The sequence below is a fragment of the Ranitomeya imitator genome, chromosome 6, assembly GCF_032444005.1.
Source record: "Ranitomeya imitator isolate aRanImi1 chromosome 6, aRanImi1.pri, whole genome shotgun sequence".
NCBI classification, from domain to species: Eukaryota; Metazoa; Chordata; class Amphibia; order Anura; family Dendrobatidae; genus Ranitomeya; species Ranitomeya imitator.
In genome coordinates, this window is record NC_091287.1 from 31,782,896 (window position 1) to 31,808,682 (window position 25,787).

Genomic DNA, 25,787 nt, shown 5'->3' on the forward strand with positions numbered 1-25,787 from the left:
GTATACGCGGTGCTCGGTGCTGTGCTCTCAGTATACCCGGTGCTGTACTGGCAGTATACGCTGTGCTCGGTGCTGTGCTCTCAGTATACACGGCGCTGTGCTCGGTGCTGTGCTCTCAGTATACGCTGTGCTGTGCTCTCAGTATACGCGGTGCCCGGTGCTGTGCTCTCAGTATACCCGGTGCTGTACTGGCAGTATACGCTGTGCTCGGTGCTGTGCTCTCAGTATACGCGGCGCTGTGCTCGGTGCTGTGCTCTCAGTATACGCTGTGCTGTGCTCTCAGTATACGCGGTGCCCGGTGCTGTGCTCTCAGTATACCCGGTGCTGTACTGGCAGTATACGCTGTGCTCGGTGCTGTGCTTTCAGTATACGCGGCGCTGTGCTCGGTGCTGTGCTCTCAGTATACGCTGTGCTGTGCTCTCAGTATACGCGGTGCCCGGTGCTGTGCTCTCAGTATACCCGGTGCTGTACTGGCAGTATACGCTGTGCTCGGTGCTGTGCTCTCAGTATACCCGGTGCTCGGTGCCCCGGGGGTCTGCAGCGCACGGAGGAGGCGGCGGCGCTTTGTAGTCGGGTGGAATGCGGAAATGTAGACGCCGTGTCAAAGTTTTGAAGTGGGGTCAAGTCACACTGAGCAGCGTGGGAAAAGCTGCAACAAAAAGAGCGAGGAGCAGAGGAAGGAGGCGGCGGCGGCGGCGGCTCTGGGACAGCTGCACTCTGGGGCCCGGAGCTCGGCAGCCCCCGCTCTCTGCTGACCCTGCCCCTTGTGCTGCACTCAGGATGGCGCTGCGGAGCGGAGCGGAGCTACCTGTGTGGCCCGGCCGGGGCTCTGCGGCAGCCAGGACCATGTAACCGAGCACCGGGACGGATCTCCAGCTCTGCCACACTCGGACCCGGCGCTGCTCTGCGGCAGGTAAACGCTCTGCCACCCGGTGCACAGCGCTCATTGTGGGGATGCCATGTGCTCTGCGACCCTGCACGGCCATGCAGTGCTCTGCACACAGCCACACGTGTACTCATAGATGTACCACCCACATATGTACCCATAGATGTACCCACATATGTACCCACAGATGTACCCATAGATGTACCCACACATGTACCCATAGATGTACCCACACATGTACCCATAGATGTAGCCACACATGTACCCATAGATGTACCCACACATGTACCCATAGATGTACCCACACATGTACCCATAGATGTACCCACACATGTACCCATAGATGTACCCACATATGTACCCATAGATGTACCCACACATGTACCCATAGATGTACCCACACATGTACCCATAGATGTACCCACACATGTACCCATAGATGTACCCACACATGTACCCACACATGTACTAATACGTGTACCCATACATGTACCCATAGATGTACCCATAGATGTACCCACGCATGTACCCATAGATGTACCCACATATGTACCCACACATGTACTAATACGTGTACCCATAGATGTACCCACACGTGTACCCACACATGTACCCACACATGTACCCACACGTGTACCCATAGATGTACCCATACGTGTAACCATACGTGTACCCACACATGCACCCACACATGTACCCATACGTTGAACCATACGTTTACCCTTACGTGTACCCATAGGCGTATGCACTCATGCATGCACAGATGTACCCACACATGTACCCACAGAGGTACCCATACATGTACCCATAGATGTACCCACACACGTACCCCACATGCACCCATACGTTGAACCATACGTGTACACACACATGCACCCACACATGCACCCACACATGCACCCATACGTGTACCCACACATGCACCCATACGTGTACACACACATGCACCCACACATGCACCCACACATGCACCCACACATGCACCCACACATGCACCCACACATGCACCCACACATGTACCCACTACTGCAGGCGAGTCCAGATCAGCGCTGTGTAATAACTTCTCATTTCCATCAGTCACATTCGGACGATGCTGACACACACAACGCTTTTATTTTTTTTTCACTTTAAAAAGCAGAAATTCAGCACTTTTTTTTCGTAGATTTTTAACTTCTTTCATCTCACCGGGGATAAACTTTAATAACGGAGAAACAATTGACATTCTGCTTTTAGAAAACAAAAAAATGGGGAAAAAACATCTCCCTGTTATCGTGAAACGCTTCGGTGTTTTTTTTTTTTTTTTTTCTGCTTTAAGAAACCGCCGCGTGTGAACGAGCCCTAAATATTCTCACTGCAAAAGCCGGCAGCAATCTATTCCCAATGAGACCCTTTTTATGTTTAATCGGGGCATTAATGAATATTCTGAGGGAAGGATGTGACGCGTTTCGATCCCGTAGACGAGACAATGCTGCACCCCGGCGTATGTCAGCTGTATCCATTAACCCAGTGGACGCAGGACGGGGCATATGGCGTATACCATAAAGATATATAATGTTCGTTTTTCTATGGTAGCCTATAGATTGACGGACGCCTATAAGTTGTGAAACGTGTAGAAGTTGGGAAATCCTTCTGTATTGTCCCTGTGACTAAATGTATTTTTAAAAGACCGACCCTGCCATAAAAAAAAAAATTACAATAATAACTTTGCCAATCATGGAAAGGTGGCGGTGAAGGGTTAATGGGACCTCATGCTTGAAAAACGTGCTCGCATTTAAAGGTCCAGGCACGCGGTAACATCTGCAGGAGCGATATATGCTGCACAGAAAGCCACGATACTGTGAAATACGTCATTTCGTTCAGGATTTTGAGGGTTAAAGGGGGTCGCATCGCTGGAAACCTCGTGTGAGCCCCCAATTACTGGCGTCCCGGTCGCGGGCGCAGTTGAACAGTTCTATTATATTCACCACCTAAAACAAAAGAAGATGAAATCCTGAGACCCGACTTCATTATTTTATTTGCACCTTTTTGTCTCGTTTTTTAGTATTTTTTTTCGCCTGTTCTTCATTTCGGCCATATTCTTTTTAGTTGTTGCCTTCTTTTACAAGTCTATTTTGCGTGCTCCCCTGTTTGTTTGTTTTTATGTTTTGCCTTTGTGGTCGGGGTTTGGGGTTTTTCCAGATGTTTTTAGTCGATTCATTCAACAGCTAAACTCTTTAAGCCGCAAAAGTTTTGCACATGTGTGCCCCCCCCCCCTTCCCCCGACTCCTGGAGTTGTTTTATGGGCGTCAGTAAATTCTGTGCAAATCTTGCAACCTATTAGCTAAACGTGACTTTTTGCGCAAAAAAAAAGTTGTAAAAAAAAAAAAAGGTTAAAAACTAAAATAAATGAAGAATTTGGTGGAAAAAAGTCAATGAATATAAGACAAAAAAAAGATAAGGAAGTAAAAAAAAAAATAAAACCCCAGCAAATTATGAATCGGGCATATAGATTTTTTTTTTAATTTGCAAGGAAATTGGCTGAAAAAATTTTTTTTTTTTATCATCTGGGGTGATTTATGGTCTGCAATGACAATTCCAACCTTATGAAGAAGAGTTTTCTAACTATTATACGTGGATGTTTGCCTAGACGGATGGCGCGACTGGACTCATTTATAAATTAATGTGTTTATCGTTTATTATTACCATTTTAAATCATTTTATTTGATTTAATTAATTTACAATCATTAATCATTTAAAGGGATTGCCATAGATGGATGGTAGATGTGGATCCCAGTATTTGTATGGGAGTTCCAACCATCTCTTAAATGAAAAGCGCATGATCCTGTTCTCAAGATGGATGCATCTACCGGACATTTCTGCCATATTGTGTCAATTTCCCATAAAAATATGAGATGGGAGTACCCGTTTATGATAGAAGGGTCTTATGGTCAGTAGTTGTGTACAATGATGGAGGATTAGCGTATATCTAAATCACCGACACTGCCCCTACTTCGCCCATCTTGCCTGCAGCTTCCTTCCTCATTTTGGTGAGTTGGCATCAGGAATGATGGATGACTGTGAACGGTGTCTTAGTGGCTGGACTTCTGGACTTGGGGAGTTTGTTGACCTTTGTAGGGTCCACACGTCCACCTCTACCAGTTCCTGGGAAGCTTGTGGGCGTCATGTGTATTCATGGAGACGTCAATAACTTTCCTGTGGCTCAGGTCGATATTGACACAGACTGTGGATCCCACAAACTACGAGTCGTCAAAGGCTTGTTATATCCCGTAATTATCGGTCGTGTTTTAGGATTTGTGGGGGAAAGTGCTATAGCCTGGTAACTTAGCCGATAACCAGGTCCCAACTGAAGTAACCTCGTCATGGGCCACGGCCATTGAGCTGCCGTTGTTGATATTTTTTGGCAACATGGAAGAGGAAGCATCCACTGAAGCCAATATACCTGAGCTGGAGGTGTCCAGGGGAAACCTTGGGACCACCGAACTTTGGTAAAGAAAAATACTTGGAGGGGGTGTAGGCAGGAGTGGCAGGGGGGAGTGAGGGTGTTCAATGTTATTCTTCAGAACTGGTGTTCGGGTTAAGTGTTTGGCTAGGCAGAATGACTGGTTATGTCAATGGACCAAAGGGTCGGGTCAGGTAAAAGAGTGTCTCCTCAAGGCACAATCCAGGGTATATATTCCATTGTCTCGGGTGAAACAATATAAACCTGGAGATTGGGTGCGGTTGTTGGTGCTCACCATGGGGAACAAATTCCTCACCAAGTGGCAAGGACCCTATGAAGTGTTGCAAAGGGTTTGTGATGGCCTCTATAAAGTTTACCAAGCAGCGAAAAGGAAGCCTCACTAGCTATGTGATATCGACTTGATGGGGTTCACGATTGGTTGATTGAAGATGCCCAGCCGCTGGCTTTGGACAGAGGGGAAGGGTATGTAGGCAAGCTCCTGGAAGAATCCTGGATAGGAAGTGTTGGTTAACAAGACCAATATATGGGACCAGGTTTTTTAGGAATGATTAGTTGAGATGGGCGAAATTAGTCATTCCCACCTTCCAATCCAGGAGGTGCAGCTGGTTTAAAAGGGTAGGTGAACTGTTCATTTCTTGTCAGGGAGAGGAGGTGCAAACACCAATGGTATTTGGGTCTGTGCAAGAGGCTGAGTATTGGACTTTGAATATTGAGCAGCTGAACCACTCTGTTTTCTCATATTTTTGAGAATTAAAAGAGTTTTCTCATTGGCAGACATGTATATGTCATAGCCGCAGGATATGTTATAACCTTAAAATACAGGTCCCACTTATGGGTCTCATTATAATCAAGAGAAACGCGACCGACAGCGAGAAGCGGTGTCCATGCATGTGCCATCTTCCACCATTTGCTGCTATGGGAGTTCCAAATAAAGCTGAGCGAACTTGACAGAAATGGCGCTTATGGAGTCACCTCTTCTGTCAATGTAAAAAAAAAAGAATAAAAATAAAATAATAAAAACAAAACTACAAAAACAAATTTGCTCTCATCAATTGTATAAAAGTCCGATCTATCACAATATAAAATTATTTAGTGTAAACCATAGGTGAAACCAAGAAAAAAACCTTCGAAATGTCAGAATTGCTATTTTCTGGCTGCTACGAGTTTTTAAAAAAAAAAAATGCAATAATAAGCCATCAAAACAACATGTGCCTCAAAATGGTACCAATAAAAATGTCATCTGGTCACACACAAATAAGCCCTTACGCCGCTCCATTGAAGGAAAAAATTAAAAAACTTTATAAGTCTGAGAACATGCGACACAAACCAAGTATTTTTTTTTTTTACAAAGTCCGGTTTTTTTAATTTTTTTTCCAAGCCATTAAAATAAAAAAAAAACCTCCCATATAAATTGGGTATCGCCATAAGCGTACTGAGTGGATGAATTGTATCGCCGAATGAACGCTGTAAAAACAAAACTCAAAACACTCCGGCAGAATTTAAGTTCTCCCCCTTTTTCACCTCGGAACATTACATGGTAAAGTGAATTGTGAACATGAAACACTACAACTAACCCTGCAAAAATAAAAAGTAAGATCTCACACGGCTATGTCAACATAAAACGTAAAAAAAAAAAAAAAAAATTACAGCAACAAAAAATGAGAAAAGAGCAAAAGCGGTCATAAAGGGATTAATACAAGTTAATATGTTTTTATTGTAATTTTGCTGGTTATTGCCTGGTAACGACTCTGACTAGGTTCACACGCGTTTCGCTGTGTCTTCCCTCCAGATAATGTGATCTCCTTGGGCTGGTGCTATCGATGTGCTGCTTCCTGCATCTCTCCGTCCAGCTGTGCGCAGCTCTGTCTGCAGCTGTCTCGGGCAGCTCCAGCTCCTTCTGACCATCGCAGCCCTCCTTCCATATCTGGATTACAAGAAAGAAAAAGAGGAAAACATAAATCTTGAGCTCCTATCTCGTCCCTGGACCTCCCTCCCCCTCCGAGGGCGATGATGACGATGGAGAAGGACGGCCTGGCAGATCAACAGTATGAGTGTGTGGCGGAGATCGGGGAGGGGGCGTACGGCAAGGTGTTCAAAGCTCGGGATCTGAAGAATGGTGGGCGCTTTGTTGCCCTGAAGCGGGTACGAGTACAGACTGGAGAAGAGGGGATGCCACTGTCCACCATCCGGGAGGTGGCGGTGCTGCGACACCTAGAGACCTTCGAGCATCCTAATGTGGTCAGGTGAGAACGGGTCACATTGTCTGTCGGAGTTCACGACGTACTCGTCTCAGAACGCGAAGAATCAGGGTGACGGTAAAACTCAGCGTGGGCATTCATTGTTTTATTTCTGCTGCAAAATTTCACATCAAGTTATTAAACATGTCCTTCAATGGCCTAGTTGTCAGTTTCTGGGAAAGTTGGGTGACAACCTGTATGGGCACCACGACGTGTCTCACCATGGTTGTCGCCCTTCTTTTTCACAGTTCTGGTAGGAGATTTGCCATCGTGAAGTAGGAGAAGCTGGGGGAGAACCAGAAATATGTGAAGGATGATGACTCAGGGAGGTGACTGTACCGGGGAGTTTTCAGAGGGAATGTCCCGAAATCACAATGATGACTTCTTTTTCTTACTGTTTTTTTTTTCTGGCTTCTCACTTCATAATGTCGAACGTCTGCTTAGTCAGAGCGTGATACCGTTCTCCTGTCATCATGGCCGTGTGTGGCAAATCTGAGTCATGGCAGCCATAGTAACAAAATATGTAAATTTATAAGTAGTATGTCTAATATATATATATATATATATTTTATTCCAAGAAGCTTTATTCGCATGACCAAACAAATGTTTATTTGGTCCTGCCAATAAAGCTTCTTAGAATTGAATACAATAAATAATATTATATTATATGTATGTATATATTATATACTTATGTGTACATCCTACAAGAAATTCTAAGAATATTAGAGTTTTGTGATCCTATAAAAGTCTAAAACTGTAAGTTCTTTGGCAGCTGAGGTGTTTATTATGAGGTTCTGCGGCAGCCGATGTTCGTATTATGAGGTTCTGCAGCAGCTGAGGTTCGTATTACGAGTTTCTGCAGCAAATGAGGAGTGCATTATGAGGTTCTGCAGCAGCTGAGGTTCGTATTATGAGTTTCTGCAGCAAATGAGGTGTGTATTATGAGGTGCTGCAGCAGCATAAAGAGCATATTTCAGTGATCCGTGTATAAATTTAATTTTTTTTTCTTATTCTAATTTTTTTTTTTTTTTAACATACCGTATTTACTCTTCTATTTTGTTGATTTGTGGCTATGCTCTTCCTGAGAACTTCGATTCTTTCAGAAAATGTTCACAAACGTTCTGCTCTGCTTGGTCCAGAAATCTATAATGAAAGATGCTGATAATCAGCATTTAGATAAAGTCGGAACCTGTTTCTTGGTTGATAATCAATGATTAATAAAGGGAGGGAGGTTGTTCCAAACATCTTGAAGGTCTGACCACCGATCAGCTGCTGCAGAATTAATTTGGAGCCAGTCAGACGCCTCCCTGATGGTATTACATGATGGGTAAGTATCTGCCTGGATTTCTCACCATTGAGGACACCATTAATTATGACCAAATCTCCAACTCCATTTGCTCTAACGCACCTTCAATCTTGCAGGACCCTCCATCATACTTCACTGTTCCTGCAGACCCTCATTATTGTGCTGTTCTCCAGCCCTGCCTCCTGTTACAACTAAATATTTCACATTTTAAGTAATCATTTCAGAGCACCTGATGCCATTTTCTGCACCCCAGTTCCTATGTTTCCTGCTTAGTTGAGTCTCTTAGCCATATTTCGATGCAGAAGGTTTCGGTTTTTGGCCACAATAGGTCCATGCAGACCACTTCTGGCCACACTTCTCTGAACAGTAGATGGGTGTAGCTGTGTCTCGCTGGTTGATGTCAGTTCTGTGCTGATGGCACGGCTGGACATCTTCCGATTTCAAAGGAAAGTATAGGAAAAGCATGGTGTGACTTTCATCTGCTGCACTAAGTTTTTTTTGACTGACCACTAAGTCTACGGTCCTCAATGATGAGAAATACAAGCAGATACTTACCCATCAGGGAGGCGTCTGATTGGCTCCAAATTCTGCGTCAGGACGACGACCCCAAACATACAGCCAATGTTATTAAGATCTATCTTCAACGTAAAGAAGAACAAGGAGTCCTGGAAGTGATGATCCGGCCCCCGCAGAGCCCTGATCTCACATCATCCAGTCTGTCTGCGATTACATGAAGAGACAGAAAGATTTGCACAAGCCTCATCCACAGAAGATCTGGGGTCAGGTCTCCAAGATGTTTGGAACATCCTCCTGCCGATTTAGTTTTTGAATGATGTGCAAGTACCTAAAAGGATTGATGATGTTTTGAAGGTAACGGGCAGTCACAGCAAATATTGATATGATTTTAGATTTCTCTTTTGGTCATTCATTTTGCATTTCGTTAAAGGGGTTGTCTGGTCCAAATACATAAGTTTGCAGGCCCTCTGTTTGACTGCAGACTTATGAATCCCCTCAGCGCACGCTCTGTGCTCTGCGGGTATTCGCCGGTGTCTGACCCAGGGTGCAGCCTCACTCCATATAGTTGTATTGAGCCGAGGCCGCACCCCGACTAGTGACATGGCCGTCTAGTGGGCGTGGCCGAATAGAGGGCGTGGCCTCGCTCCATACAAGTATTTGAATGTATACAGTGGCTTACAAAAGTATTTTTTGTGTGTTTTGCCACCTCACTGGGTTTTATTTTTTTCAGGGTTTGCATCAGTTCATGTAAAGAACATGCCTGCAACTGTGAACATTTGGTTTTCTTTTTATTGTGAAGCAAATAACAAATGGGACAAAATAAGTGTAAACTTTAGTGTGCATAACTATTCACCCTCCTAAAGTCAGTACTTTGTGGAGCCTCCTTTTGCAGCAATTACAGCTGCAAGTCGCGTTGGATAAGTCTCTATGAACTTTCCACATTTTGCCACTGGGATTTTTGTCCATTTCCCAAGGCAAAACTTCTCCAGATCCTTCAAGTTTGCTGTTCACCAGAGGAAACCACCTATCTTCAAGTCCGATCACAGATTCTTAATTGGATTAAGGTCTGTGCTTTGATTAGGGCACTCCAAAACATTTCCAGGTTTCCCTTTAAACCACTGGAGTGTTGCTTTAGCAGTATGCTTTGGGTCCTTGTTGGAAGATGAATTGTCCGTCCCGGTCTCAGAAAAACTGACAGACTGAAACAGGTTTTGCTCAAGAATATCCCTGTATTTCATACCATCCATCTCCCCCTTGACTCTGACCATTTTTCCCCGTTTTGGTGACGGCCCCCTCTTGGCAGGTTTGCTGTGATAACATGTTCTTTCCATTTGATGATAATGGATTTGATGGTGCTGAGATTGCACATTGGGATATCTTTCTTTTTTTATAACCCAACCCTGACTTCTACTTCTCAGCAACTTTGTACCTGACTTGGTCTTCATGGTGTTGTTTGGAGATCTCCTTGGTCTTCATGGTGTTGTTTGGAGATCTCATTGGTCTTCATGGTGTTGTTTGGAGATCTCCTTGGTCTTCATGGTGGTGTTTGGAGATCTTCTTGGTCTTCATGGTGTTGTTTGGACATCTCCTTGGTCTTCATGGTGTTGTTTGGAGATCTCCTTGGTCTTCATGGTGTTGTTTGGAGATCTCCTTGGTCTTCATGGTGGTGTTTGGATATCTTCCTGGTCTTCATGGTGTTGTTTGGAGATCTCCTTGGTCTTCATGGAGTTGTTTGGAGATCTCATTGGTCTTCATGGAGTTGTTTGGAGATCTTCTTGGTCTTCATGGTGTTGTTTGGAGATCTCCTTGGTCTTAATGGAGTTGTTTGGAGATCTCATTGGTCTTCATGGTGTTGTTTGGAGATCTCCTTGGTCTTCATGGTGGTGTTTGGAGATCTTCTTGGTCTTCATGGTGTTGTTTGGAGATCTCCTTGGTCTTCATGGAGTTGTTTGGAGATCTCATTGGTCTTTATGGAGTTGTTTGGAGATCTTCTTGGTCTTCATGGTGTTGTTTGGAGATCTCCTTGGTCTTCATGGTGGTGTTTGGAGATCTCCTTGGTTTTCATGAAGTTGTTTGGAGATCTCCTTGGTGTTTGTGGTGTTTGGTTAGTGGTGTCTCTTGTTAATGGTGTTGCAGACTCTGTGGTCTTTCAGAAAAGGTAAAATGTATATACGGACAGACATGTGACACTTGGGTTGCATACAGGGGATGTCCTGTCACTAAGCATGGGACTTCTGAAGAGAATAGTTTGCACCAGACATTATTAGGCTATGTGCACACGTAGGAAGGGTAGGCTGCGGGTTCTCCCACAGCGGATTTGATAAATCTGCAGGGCAAAACCGCTGTGGGTATCCCTGCAGATTTATCACGGTTTGTCTTGCGGTTTCCGCTGCGGGTTTTACTGCATATGCAGCATCAATAGTAATGTTAAAAAAAAAAAATAATAGTTATATACTCACCCTCTGACGTCCCGATCTCCTCGGGGTTGCACGCGGCGGTCCGGTTCCAAAGATGCTATGCGAGAAGGACCTACGTGACGTCGTGGTCACATGACAGGCCCTGCTCGCATAGCAACCCTGCGACCGGACTGCTTCGTGCAGTGCTGAGAGGTGAGTATATCATTATTTTTTATTTTGATTCTTTTTTCTTAAACACAAATATGGTTCCCAGGGCCTGGAGGAGAGTCTCCTTTCCTCCACCCCGGGTACCATCCGCACATGATCCGCTTACTTCCCGCATGGTGGGCACAGCCCCATGCGGAAAGTAAGCGGATCAATGCATTCCTATGTGTGCAGAATCGCCGCGATTCCGCTCAAAGAATTGACATGTTGCGGATTGTAAACCGCTGCGTTCCCGTTTTTTTCCGCAGCATGTGCACAGCGTTTTCGGTTTCCCACAGGTTTACATTGAACTGTAAACTCATGGGAAACTGCTGCGGATCCGCAGCAAAATCCGCACCGTGTGCACATAGCCATAGAGGCTTCATAGAATAAGGGGTGAATACATATGCACAGGCCAATTCTTAGTTATTTTATCCCAGTAATGTAGTTTATGGCTATATTTTTCTCACTTCACTATTTAGTGCTGATGCCTCACAAACAAATCAGATGACAAAATACTTAAACACAGGTTGTAATGTAACAAAATGGGTAAAATGCCAAGAGGTGTGAATGCTTTTGCAAGCCACTGTGTATGTCTGTGTGTATGTATGTACTGTATATATATTGCCAGTAACATGGGCCCCCTGATAATCATGGCGGTGAGTACAGTGGAGTAAAAAGAACAAATTAACTGAAGTATATTCCTGCTACGCCTGCTGTGTATGAGCAGATGCTCTGTCTGTCCTGATAAACTCCACCCACGTTATGGATGTGTGAAATGCAGAACGGATTACGTCTAAATGTGCAACTTCTGTACGTAGTGAGCCAATAATAATCCCCCCTCCCCATTTTTGTCATTGTCTTATTCACTTTATTCATTTAATAATGACGGGTTATCTCTATTCTATTCAGATTTTTACATCTTTTTCAGCCATGGAAATAAAAACAAATTCTTGCTGCCATTTGTCACCACTAGAGGGAGCTCAAAGCATACAAGTTCTAATGATGTCAGCTGGAGCAGTATAAATCCATAGGCAGCAGGCTCCCCCTAGTGGCAGAGGTAGAGGCATGCTCTCCCTGTGTTTATTTCATTTTTATATATCGATGTTGATAATAATATTTGTTTTCTCATGAGGTATTTGAATATATTAAGCGGCTTCCTGTATTGAGGTTCCTTCGCTTGCTCCTGTGTAGTATAATAAGTGGTGGTTTCTTATATCTGGCTGAAAAATTTATTTTATCCCTACATTTATCCCTTTATTGCTGCTCTATTCACTCTCTATCATTTTATTGGATTATCGTATTTGTGCGCTTTTTTTTTTTTCACTTCGCAATTTCAGTCTATCGTACAAGTCATTTCAATTTTCTTTTTTTTTTCTCTCTGCATATATTCATTTTCAGGCTCTCAAATCTTATAGTTAATGTTTCCCCATAAATACTTGACTTAACAAGTCAGTCCTGATTAATATTCTATGATAGGGGGTCAGAGCTGCGTTTATTGTATAGATTTGATTAATGAAATTGTGTCTGCCGGCGGTCACCACTAGGGGGAGCATAAGAGTCTCCATGTGAGAATAATTGTGCTGTGGGCTCCCTCTAGTGGTGGCTGCCGGCGGCGTACCAGATTACTGCAGCATAAAACAGCATCAGAGTTTACACATCAGTAATAAAAAAACAAAAAAGAAACAATTTTTTTTTTTTTTTTTAGTATGTTGCCTTTTTTTTACATTTGCAAATAATATATGTAAATTAGCCAGCCCCTTTAAAGGGGTTGTCCAGTCCTGGGTGCTGGCTGGACCAGCACTTCTTTTCTGCTCCCAGTGCAGTGTCCTCTGCTGGTTTCATTATACAAGCAATGTTATGTGACCGCTGCAGACAATCATCAGCTGTCGATCTGCTGCAGTATTCACAATCATGTCTGAGCGGAAGGACAGTGTTTTTTCCTGTTGCGGCGCAGTCGTATATATATTTTTATAGGTTGCTGTAGATCCCTCTTGCCTTACACAAGGGGCTTGCGCATGATCGATGGCTCATCTGAAAATTCTACAAACCTGAGACAATAATTGTGCGTTGATATTTGCGGTCTTCGGCGGTATAGTTGAGGTTATTGCAGCCTTTAGTCGCCACGTTGAGTATTTGGACGATTCTGCCTGGAATTTTGCAACACACTGCAGAACATTAAGGACTTTGACAAACGGCATTATTAAATTATATGGCGGTATTATTTATGCAGGTGTTTTCCATGAAGGTATTTGCTCTCCCGGCTGCTGCTGCAGCCGTATTATGGATACTTACGCTACAAATGGCCATCTGTAAAACTCGATGGCGCAGTTATATTGATTTTCAAGAGACCTGTAAGGTCATTATACATCAGGGAAAAGAAAAGGTATGAGTTATATATTTTGACAAATGCTAGGACGCCTTTTATAGGTCTTTTATGACTTCAGGCCTAATTAGGTTTAAAGTGTACTAGCTATGGAAATCTACACCGATTAAAACTTTTAGATATATTTTTTTCATGTTCAAGTTATTAAAACACCTGGGGAAAAATGGTGTCCTTTCTTTCTAAGACATTTCTTTATAAGTCACAGTTTAAAGAGGACATGTCATTGGATCAAAAGTGACCCATTTTTGCTCTTATTTTATTCCCTCTGCTCTCCTGAGTGTTCTGTTTTTTCTTTTTTTTTAAATCGGCTATACGGTTCCAGAGATATGGGCTAATTTTTATAATTATGTTTTTTTTTTATCAAGGGGGCGTGGCTCACAGGGAAGAATGCAGAACAGCCTACAGCCACGCCCATAAAGAATCATGGGCCACGCCCACCTAGTAAACCCCAGAAAAATTTGTAAATTAGACGCACTAAATAAAATAACAAGAAAGACTGGCCTCTTTTGACCTGGTGAGAAGTCAGCCTTAAAGGGTTGTGAAAATGTTACTACAACCAGCTCAATATAAAAAAATAAACCAAAATCTTTTCTGGAGATCCAAAAATATACAGAAACGAGATAACAATGAAAGCAGATCTCTCCCAGACAATCCAGTGCTACCCTGCATTATACACTCATACGCAACTTCATGTAATTTTTAATGAAAGTAACTTTTGGAAAAAAAAAAAAAGTCTAAAATTTCATGCTGCTGTTAAACTGCGATTTCTGAGGCTGGTGACTCGGATAAACTTATCCTCAGAAGCAGAGGTGACTCTTGGTCTTCCTTTCCTGGGACGGTCCTCATGTGAACCAGTTTCTTTTCTTTGTAGCGCTTGATGGTTTTTGCCACTGCACTTGGGGACACTTTCAAAGTTTTCCCAATTTTTCGGACTGACCGACCTTCATTTCTTAAAGTAATGATGGCCACTCGTTTTTCTTTACTTAGCTGCTTTTTTCTTGCCATAATACAAATTCTAACAGTCTATTCAGTAGGACTATCAGCTGTGTATCCACCAGACTTCTGCACAACACAACTGATGGTCCCAACCCCATTTATAAGGCAAGAAATCCCACTAATTAAACCTGACAGGTCACACCTGTGAAGTGAAGACCATTCCCGGTGACTACCTCTTGAAGCTCATCAAGAGAATGCCAAGAGTGTGCAAAGCAGTCATCAAAGCAAAAGGTGGCTACTTTGAAGAACCTAGAATATAAGACATATTTTCAGTTGTTTCACACTTTATTGTTAAGTATATAATTCCACATGTGTTAGTTCATAGTTTTCATGCCTTTAGTGTGAATTTAGTCATGAAAATACAGAAGAATCTTTAAATGAGGTGTGTCCAAACTTTTGGTCTGTACTGTAGATCACTGCAAGGCTGTTTGGAGAACAGGTGATAGTTACAGGCTATGATAGGTAAGTAGGGTGATGGCAAGAAAAGTTCCTGTATTCCACAGGGGTCATTGGCGGCTATACAGGGACAACAGAAACAGTAATAGGCTGTGAATGGTAAGAAGGGTGATAACATGAGGAAATGTTCCTGTATTCCACTGGTGTCTCTGTTGGCTGTACAGGAACCGAAACAACAGAAACGGGATGTGATTGGTAATTAGGGTTATAGCATGAAGAAAAGTTCATGTATTTCCCTGGGCTCACTGGCAACTATACAGGGACATTAGAGACAATAATAGGCTGTGATTGGTAAGAAGGGTGATGGCATGAAGAAAAGTTCCTGTATACCACAGGGGTCATTGTTGGCTATACAGAGACAGATAAGCCATTATCAGGCTGTGATTGATAAGTAGGGTGATAACATGAAGAAAAGTTCCTGTATTCCACAGGGGTCTTGGCGGCTATACAGGGACAACAGAGACAATAATAGGCTGTGATTGGTAAGTAGTGTGATAGCATGAAGAAAATTTCCTGGGTTCCCAGGCAACTATACAGGGACATCAGATACAATAATAGGCTGTGATTGATAAGAAGGGTGATAGTATGAAGAAAAGTTCCTGTATTCCTATGGAGTCACTGGTGGCTATTCAGGAACACAAGAGACAGGGACAAAGTTTTTCTGGAATGAAATCCATGTGGAGCAATGAAAATATGTCAGAACAGGAGCCATGACGCTGTTGACGATTGTCCCTGTATCTTAATATTAATGATCTCCATGATTATAATTGTCTGAAACTCTAAGTTGTGATAAATGCAGCATCACATTTAAATCAAAGAAATAATACCCTCCATTCTCGCTCTGCATCTTTGTTGCTCTGCGGCCATGTACCACATGTGAAATCTTCACCAATCAGTAGCCGCAGCGATATATAGCCAGAGTCCGCTATGTCAGACCTTAACTTGGAACTTTTTTGTATTTTATTTTTATTGCTCGGATGAGTCGAAAGATAAAAATTTACCAAGTTTTTAAATAGCCGTAATTAAAATGGTCATTTTACAGTTTACAGCTTCTATACAGAGCCACATGTCTCCACGGTAACAGACTACAAACAAATCCTGTGTAGTCTGGTTCTGAAGTCGTATTGTAAACTATTTTTTGCTAACCTACCAAAGGCATATTAGCAAGACAGATAAAAAGGAGCATAACTGCAGAATTAGACTACAAAGAGGTAACGATTTAAAAAGGGAATCAGTCCACAGGTTTTTGCTATGTAATTTGAGGACAACACGAGGTGGGGGCTCAGATACAGATTTCAGGAATATGTTGCTTATTAGGCTGTGAGCTGTGGTTTCGATACAATAAGGCCGTGTGCACACGTTGCATTTTTTCCCGGGTTTTTTTTTCGCTATAAAAACGCATAAAAAATGCATACTTTATGCATCCAATCATTTAGAATGTATTCCGCAATTTTTGTGCACATGATGCGTTTTTTTTCCGCAAAAAAGGCATCTTGGTAAAAAACTCAGCATGTTCATTAATTTTGCGGATTTTTCGCGTTTTTCCTGCTATTTAATGCATTGGGAAGCTCCGGAAAAACCGCGTAACAAACGCATGTGGATTTCTTGCAGAAAATGTCTGGTTTTGCTCAGAAAAAATATTTAGAATTGAGAGTCCTCAGTGGTTGATACCTTTTAATGACTAACTGAAAAGATGGTAACAAATTGCAAGCTTTCGAGACTACACAGGTCTCTTCATCAGGCAAAGACTAAAACAAATTCTAAATATTTTTCTATCCACTGGCTAACACGGTAACAAGATATATATGGTTTTGCTCAGGAAATTTCTGCAAGAAATCCTGAACGTGTGCACATAGCCTAAGTGTTATCACCAGGAGATTATCACTGTCTGGACTACAGCGCTTGTGAACCCTAGTCTGACCCTCCTCTGATAAGCAGCTTACTGGCAATATACAATGTACACAGAAAGCTGTGGTGTGGGTGCGATCAGCTTTTGAGCTTTGCTACATCTATAAAATATCGCAACTGCCGCATGCAGTAAACTAAGTGATACATTGTTGGAACCAGGGTCCTACTCTACGTGCGTTCCGATGAGGTAGCAAAAACCCGGTGACAGCTTCTCTTTAAAAGGTGAATATCAATTATTTTGTTTTATATTCCCTCTTGCCAATTTTGTAGCATCTCAGATCATATATGGTGTTGAATATCATTACCACTGGAGTCATGATGTATAACCCTGTAGACACACATACCATATGTTTCATGTTCAAGTTTTAAGGCTTCCATTCACATTGGATAAGTCGGTCAAATTTGCCTATTGCTATCTCATATGTATGGAGAGGGAACAGTCGAAATTCAAACGCTGAGCGAGAACAGTCGAGCAGTTGAAATTCAGGCGCCGGGAGGGAACAGTCGAGCAGTTGAAATTCAGGCACTCAATCCTTTTATTTTCAGGGGGGCAAGCTGCTGACAGTGCTTTCTGGCAGTGGCTTTCTCCCACTGAAAACACATAAACTTTGTGTCAAACTGAATTTTAATATGTATAGAGGAGCGTAACTGCTGTCAGCCATCGCATGTCTATGGCCATTTTTTAGATCATTTCATTGACTGCAGGAAGTCGAAAAACAGCTGTTGTCTGCTGATGTCACCTTGTTAAGTTTGCGGTTATCTAATATTTCTATCCTATGAGCACAATGAAGTGTTTCTTTAAGAAAAAGGCAAATAAAAGCTCCCCCATTCCCACTTATATCCCAGATTTACACACAATTCAGTGTATTAAAGTCATCTGTTTCATCACCCACACAACATTCTTCATCGTGTTCTGCAAGTCACAGGGGAAGTCTGGAAAAGAGTTAACGTTTATAAAATAATAAGTGTCCTAACCATAATATCAGGAACATGTGTGCCCCGAAAAGCAGGAAGTTCTGTGCCCGAGACCCTCAGTGCTGACAACCAGTGATGAACACGAGAATATTACAGGATGGCGAAAAACCTCACAGACAACATCCCCTGGGTGGCGGATTTCTGCTCTCTAATTCAGAATGTGGATGCGAAATGCTGAAGCTGCAACTAACACTGAATGTATACACAGCAAAATGCTCGGCATCTGGCGGTCCAGAAACATTAGGACCCGTCACAAGTGGAATTTAATAAATTAGCTAAAGCTTCAAGGATCACAGTGATTGGTGGAGATCCAGAGTCTCAGCGATCGGTGTGATCCTAGAAGTTTTATCAGGTTTATCAAATTCTAAATTTTTTGGACCATCAGACCACTATGATCAGTGGGGATCCACAGTCTTGGCAATCACTGCGATCCATGAAATTTTAACTACTTTATCAAATTTTATTTGTTCTGACATTTCTGTTCTTCCAGATCATTCAGATCGGTGGTGATCCGGATTCTTGCCCATCAGTACGATTCTTTAAGTTTTTTACTAATTTATCAAATTCCATTTGCGATGGTCGTGATGTTTCTCTACCGCTAGATCACTATGATCGATCGGATCCTGATTCTCAGCCATCACTGCGATCCGTAAAGTTTTAGCTAATTTATCAAATTCCATTTGTGACGGATTCTAATATTTTTAGATCACCAGATCAATATGATCGGTCGGTGGGGATCCGGATTGTCAGTGATTGGTGTGATCCTTCAAATTTTGGCCAATCACAATCCATTGGTAATGCCCTGACATTTCTCAGCCACCGGATGACTGTTTAAACTGAGACCTTTCTGAATTAGTAGAGCATAAAGATGAGGTTCTCTGCTGAACTTGTTGACTCCATTATAACCCATGATGGCACTTTTTGTAGACCTTAGTGTGGGCGCAAAACCAACTATGGGCTGAGGACAACTGGTAAAAATTTTTTCCCATCTCCATTAATTAACCCAACCATGGATCTTCGTTAACGTTGTGCTTCCTACAATCATTTCTACAGGAACGTAAGTTGTAGTAAAATATCCGATCAAGCTTGAGCCCTGAAGTTGGCATTTTCTTGGGCGACCTGTGGTAGCACCGTTAGGAATGGAGGGACAATGTTCCGGGGACCTCAAAAGTCTCCCATAAACAGGTTTCCTGGGCCTGGTGTGATGGCTCGATAACGATCCTGACCTCCAATGATGGCACTTTTTGTAGACCTTAGTGTGGGCGCAAAACCAACTATGGGCTGAGGACAACTGGTAAAATTGTTTTCCCATCTCCATTAATTAACCCAACCTTGCATCTTCGTTAACGTTGTGCTTCCTACAATCATTTCTACGGGAACGTAAGTTGTAGTAAAACATCCGATCAAGCTTGAGCCCTGAAGTTGGCATTTTCTTGGGCGATCTGTGGTAGCACCGTTAGGCATGGAGGGACAATGTTCCGAGGACCTCAAAAGTCTCCCATAAACAGGCTTCCTGGGCCTGGCGTGATGGCTCGATAACGAGCCGGACCTCCAATCGCAAAATTCAGGGGTTAAGAAATGGGTTGTAAAAACAAAAACTGGGACAAGAAGAGGCATGGCTGCAAGAGGTCTTGTTTGGCATCCTGGTTTAATTTGGAAGAATTTGCCATCCAGGAGAAATATGTGACGTCTATTTGAAATGGAATGGCTACCATGTCACTTTGGGGAAAAAAAAAACATCCAAGAAGGAAACTATGGAATTTGTTAAGATCTTAGCAAGCACCTTAAAGTGATTCTCTGCTTTGGACTGTTTCTACACGTCAAAAGGGTCTCCTAAAAAGTTCATCACAACTTGTCTGGTTACTGGGACTCCCGCTGATCAGATCAACAGTAAACTGTAGGAAAACCTGACATAGTGTTAACATTTTCCTGCAGCTCCTCCGCAGGAGAAATGAAGTATTACACAGTGCCTGTTCATAATAATTTGTATAATGTAGGACGTGACAGACAGGTCTTTCGGAGCGAGAGACATTCTTTGTGGCCCAAAAAAAACGAGGCTCCTCTATTAAATCAATCACCTTATACAGTAGGGAAGTGATTCGAGATTAGCAGAGTTCCCTCAATTGTTGGAAGTCAGATAAAATACATTTTTATCCTTGCTTGATTTTCCTGTCTCCCAGTGAAAGTGTGGCTGATATTCTGTATTATTTTACTGGTTCCTTTATAGAAAAATAAGAAGGTTGGGTAACTCTTTCCATTTTATTTTTTACTAAATAAACTTTATTGAACTCGCAGAAATTCTTATTACGTAAAATATTCTAAGTTCCTCTATATTGTTGGAAAAAAAAAGAAAGAAATGAAGCTGAGACTCAAAATTAGGAAGCAATTTTTCAGAGCGGTTTTAATTTCTGCAATTTTTTTTCTCTATAAAATACTTTATTTATATGGCGTACTCAAAGGGGAAATTCAGTCTTTGCCAATACTCCCTTATTCTTTCCTCAATGAATGGTTGTAAAGTTTTCAAATATATTTTCTGTATCCATTTCTCGCGGTTTTCAAGATCTGTTCTTGCGGAACTGTGGGGCGAAGCCTTGGAAGTGCTGCTCAGCCAATCACTGGCCACAGTGATGAACCGCCTCCGCTCGTGATTGGCTGAGCAGGTATTTACGGTATGTCCATTTCCTGTGTGTTTAGAAGAAACTAGAAAGTACAGACCAGCGGGGACCAGATAAGTATTAAAACTGCATCTATAGGGATTCGGTGACTGCCTCTTCTTTTTAATTTTTTTATCCCCTCCCTTCTGGGCAAATTTTTTTTTTTTTCTTGTGATTTTGTTTTTTTTTTCTTCCTATACTTTTTCCAAGAGCCATAAGTTTTCAATTTTTTTCTGCGAGAAACCAGTATGAGTTGTAGTTTTTAAAGACACTCTTCACTAAGGCTACTTTCACACTAGCGTTTTTTTTAAATCCGTCACAATGCGTCGTTTTGCAGAAAAAACGCATCCTGCAAAAGTGCTTGCAGGATGCGTTTTTTCCCCATAGACTTCTATTGACGACGCATTTGCGACGGATTGCCACACTTCGCATCCGAACGGATGCGTCGTGCTTTGGCGGACCGTCGGGAGAAAAAAACCCTACATGTAACGTTTTTTTCTCCTGACGGACCGCTTTTTCCGACCGTGCATGCGCGGCCGGAACTCCGCCCCCACCTCCCCGCACCTTACAATGGGGCAGCGGATGCGCCGGAAAAATGCATCCGCTGCATTGCGACGGGGAGATTCCGACGCTAGTGTGAAAGGAGCCTTATCCGTATAATATACTGAAAGATGGGGGGAAAAATTCAAGTGGAGCAAAATGATTAAAAACAAAAATATTTAGAATTGAGAGTCCTCAGTGGTTGATACCTTTTAATGGCTAACTGAAAAGATGGTAACAAATTGCAAGCTTTCGAGACTACACAGGTCTCTTCATCAGGCAAAGACTAAAACAAATTCTGAAGAATCACATATTTATGCACAACATAGTATAGGAAAAAAAAAAAAAAAAAAAAAAAAAGGGGAAAAAAAAAAAAAAAACCATGGATAAGCCAGGTGACATGAAGCAGAATTACCATGGGTGATAAACAGTTACGTCCATAAATATTGGGCCAATTCTTAGATAAGGATTGTTTTATTGTCCTGTGATTAGGGTCTCTGTTTTAATGACCCTTCATGGTCTGAGGGGCAAGTTCCTTAGTTGATGTAAAAAGACATAAATCCATGTGACACATTCATTCCTGCATTAAGAGTGTCAAAGGTCGTCATCAGTTTATATTCCCAGACTCTCCTGTCTTTCTGCGATTTGAAGTTTCCTTTCAATACAAGTAATTTCATGTCCATAATGTTATGATTTGGGAGACAGAAATGTATTGCCACCGGTAGATCCATTCTTTTTTCTCTTATTGTATGGCGATGGGAGTTCATTCTTGTTCTAAGCTTCTGCCCTGTCTCCCCCACATACAGACCCCCAGTTGGACATTTAGTACATATAATTAGGTACACCACATTAGAAGTGACGCAGCTGAAATCGCCATACAATAAGAGAAAAAAGAATGGATCTACCGGTGGCAATACATTTCTGTCTCCCAAATCATAACATTATGGACATGAAATTACTTGTATTGAAAGGAAACTTCAAATCGCAGAAAGACAGGAGAGTCTGGGAATATAAACTGATGACGACCTTTGACACTCTTAATGCAGGAATGAATGTGTCACATGGATTTATGTCTTTTTACATCAACTAAGGAACTTGCCCCTCAGACCATGAAGGGTCATTAAAACAGAGACCCTAATCACAGGACAATAAAACAATCCTTATCTAAGAATTGGCCCAATATTTATGGACGTAACTGTTTATCACCCATGGTAATTCTGCTTCATGTCACCTGGCTTATCCATGGTTTTTTTTTGTTTTTTTTTTTTTTTTTTTTTTCCCTTTTTTTTTTTTTTTTTTTTTTTTTTTTCCTATACTATGTTGTGCATAAATATGTGATTCTTCAGAATTTGTTTTAGTCTTTGCCTGATGAAGAGACCTGTGTAGTCTCGAAAGCTTGCAATTTGTTACCATCTTTTCAGTTAGCCATTAAAAGGTATCAACCACTGAGGACTCTCAATTCTAAATATTTTTCTATCCACTGGCTAACACGGTACCAAGATATATTTCTTTCCTGTAAAAACAAAAAAAAATTCCACCATTCCTTTTTTTTTTTTTTTTTGGTTACGGTGAGTATTTTGCGTGTTTCATTGGCTGGACTATACTTTTTGCGCCAAGAAGGCAGCAATGGGGTAAGCCGGTAGGAGCGCAAAATGTCACATCATATGTATAATGCCGAGGTCGGAGATAAAAAAGGCTTTTATGGGTTAAACGAAACAATGGAAAACAGATTTAGGAGCGCAGGAAAGAGACACAGACGAGAGATGGGGTTAAACCACAACGTGTTTCGAGGGAGGATCTGTCTTCAGGTGGATGTGGTCATATGACATCCACCTGATGATGACGGATCCTGTTGTGGTTTAACCCCATCTCTCGTCTGTGTCTCTTTCCTGTGCTCCTGAGACTGTTTTTTATTGTTTCATTGCTCTAGGAGGTTTTTGGCTGGAGTTGCGGTGGAGACCCGACATCCTGTCCATCCCTGGGCTGCTTCCTAAGCGCTCCTACATGACCGCTCATCGCTGACTCTTATTTATGGGTTAAACGGCACAATCTGAGATGGCTGGCAGAGGTGCATGCCGGCTGCGTAACGCAGCCGGCATACAATTGTGTGGAGCAAGCTCAGCTCCTGAGCCTGCATCATACTCTGCATTTGACACGTGACGTACGTCGGGAAGGGGTTAATTGGTTGAAACTTTTGATTTTTAAAAGGTTCTTTCTTTTTTTGGTTTGTTCTGGAATACCACTTTAAATCCTCTGCGGTTCTGCCGTTTTGCTTGTTGTTCGGTTGTTAAGTAGCTATCAGAATAGTCATCTCTCCCTTTATAGAAATATCTGATCTGTTTTGCAGCGACCGTCCGTAACCAGGCACAACATACAAGTAGACCTGCAGGAACAGGCTTCTCTGTCGTGTGGCCAGCACCGCAACCTGCACAATTCTGTAGCATTTTTTTTTTATATATACACCTCTGTATAGGGCTGTTCCTATTAGACATACTGAATACATTTACAACTGGGTGTTACCAACTGGGGGCGTGTCCCTGCACTGTCTGACACACTCCGTTCTGGTTGGATGATGTCAGACACACCTCCAGCTGGGCCCGCCTACTGTCAATTTATTCAGAGGAACGGCACAGCGCAGAGCTAAAAATGAAAATGCTACACTTTGGAAAATGCAATTATTTCTGGAAATCGGTATGTCCCGAGAGATGGCAAATACCCTCTAAAGAGTTTCTATGTCTTAGTCACTATTTGCATAACTGATATCAGAACATTGTCAGACCACCTCTGTGACCTCCTCACTGTTCCTCTGCTATTCCTCCTTTTAAAACGAAGGATTCATTTGACTGACAGGTGGTACCATTCCCCTTTAAAATATGGTATGTCTCTACACAATGTGACTCAACACCGATTAGACAGTATCAAAGTGTATACAGACCCGTTCCCTTTTTGACAAGAGGTATGGAAACCCCAATCACCACTTTATTTCCAGGAGGACTAACCGAAAAATGGCTCAATGCAAAGTTGTAAACCATTATATTGCAGGAGGGAAAGCAAGTATTTTTGTTCACAGATTGTCAATAATTATGATCTATATCAGATATGGACGATGGCCATGAGCGATAATTTCTATAAGTATATAACAGGTGACCGCTGAAGCCAGTGATTGGCTGCAGTGGTTAAATGCGGCATTGCTCTCAGGGACCAGCAAGCAGAGACTTTGTTGATGCAGTTAACTACCTTGTGTTTTGCTGATGTGCTCAGTCTTGTCATGGTGTATGACGTGACCTGAAACTGTCTTCTATAACCTCACCTTTTGTAGAAGACTTTTTCCATTCCTCACCCAGTTTTAAGCCTCTGCTACACTGCTTTTTCTGTTTCAGTTAATATATATGAAAATGTTGATCATTATCACTTGTTTCGTAGAATTGATTACTCATGCACCTGACTAATCCTACAAAATCCCTGACAAGACATGGAACTGTCTTCCACAACCTCACCTTTATAGCAGACTTTATATTTTCCAACACCCAGTTCTAAGCCTCTTACACAGTTGTTTCTGTTTCATTTAATGGCTGTGTTTCATCTACATATGGAAATGATGACCATTATCACCTGTTTGGTAGAACTGGTTACTCAGACACTTGACTATAATCCTACAAAATCCCTGATTTTATGTAAGTACCTAGAAGAAGTCACCAAATATTGATGGGATTTAGATTTCACTGTGCGTTTTGTTAATTCAAATAATACTCGATTATCACTTCTATTTTCCAAACATTCTTGCTTTGCAGCATTTTTTCCACACTTGCCTACATTTTTTGCCCACTATATACTGTATATATATATTTTTTTATAGGAAAATGCTGCATATATTGGGCATTTTTAACATTATGGTCAATATGCAGCATATCCTCAATTCCCATCACGACTGATAAAAGGACCTATAGACCTCAATTCAGCGGACAGAGGCCATTTTGGCCTCTGTTCAGCACTATATATGAGGATTTCCATCTTTTTGGCTGCGCTATTCCATCACCAGGAGCCAAAAAAAAACCAAAACCTCTGTGGGAAACGAGTCTTAGGCTACTTTCACACTAGCGTCGGAATCTCCCCGTCGCAATGCGTCGGGCAGAGATTCCGACACTAGCGTTTAACGCACTGCACAACGGGTGCAGCGGATGCATTTCTCCGGCGCTTTCGCTGCCCCATTGTGAGGTGCGGGGAGGTGGGGGCAGAGTTCCGGCCGCGCATGCGCAGTCGGAAAAAGCGATCCGTCAGGAGCAAAAAACGTTACATGTAGCGTTTTTTGCTCCCGACGGTCCGCCAAAGCACGACGCATCCGTTGCACGACGGATGCGACGTGTGGCAATCCGTTGCAATGCGTCGTCAATACAAGTCTATGGGGAAAAAACGCATCCGGCAAGCACTTTTGCAGGATGCGTTTTTTCTGCAAAACGACGCATTGTGACGGATTGCAGTTTAGGCTACGTTCACATTTGCGTTGTGCGCCGCTGCGTCGGCGATGCAACGCACAGCGCAAATAAAAACGCACCGAAACGCACGCAAAAACGCTGCGTTTTGCGACGCACGCGTCGTTTTTTGCCGAAATTTGGACGCAAGAAAAATGCAACTTGTTGCGTTTTCTGCGCCCGACGCTTGCAGCAAAAAAAACGCATGCGTCGCACAACGCAGCACAACGCATGTCCATGCGTCCCCCATGTTAAATATAGGGGCGCATGACGCATGCGTCGCCGCAGCGTTTCCCGACGCTGTGTCGGGAAACGCTAATGTGAACGTAGCCTTAACGCTAGTGTGAAAGTAGCCTTAGGCAGGGGTTCACTTTAGCATTCTACTTTGAATCTATGCT

The 25,787-nt window shown here is 42.5% G+C and overlaps 1 protein-coding gene across 1 annotated transcript in view; it reads left to right on the top strand.

Moving 5' to 3' along the window:
• Window positions 1-606: 606 nt before the first annotated feature.
• CDK6 (cyclin dependent kinase 6) overlaps window positions 607-25,787 on the top strand; it is a 149,537-nt gene continuing 124,356 nt past the window's right edge. The window contains exons 1-2 of the mRNA XM_069729417.1: window positions 607-913; window positions 6,136-6,589. Coding sequence (XP_069585518.1) covers window positions 6,354-6,589 — 236 coding nt within the window. The 5' untranslated portion in view covers window positions 607-913; window positions 6,136-6,353. The remainder of the gene's footprint in view (window positions 914-6,135; window positions 6,590-25,787) is intronic.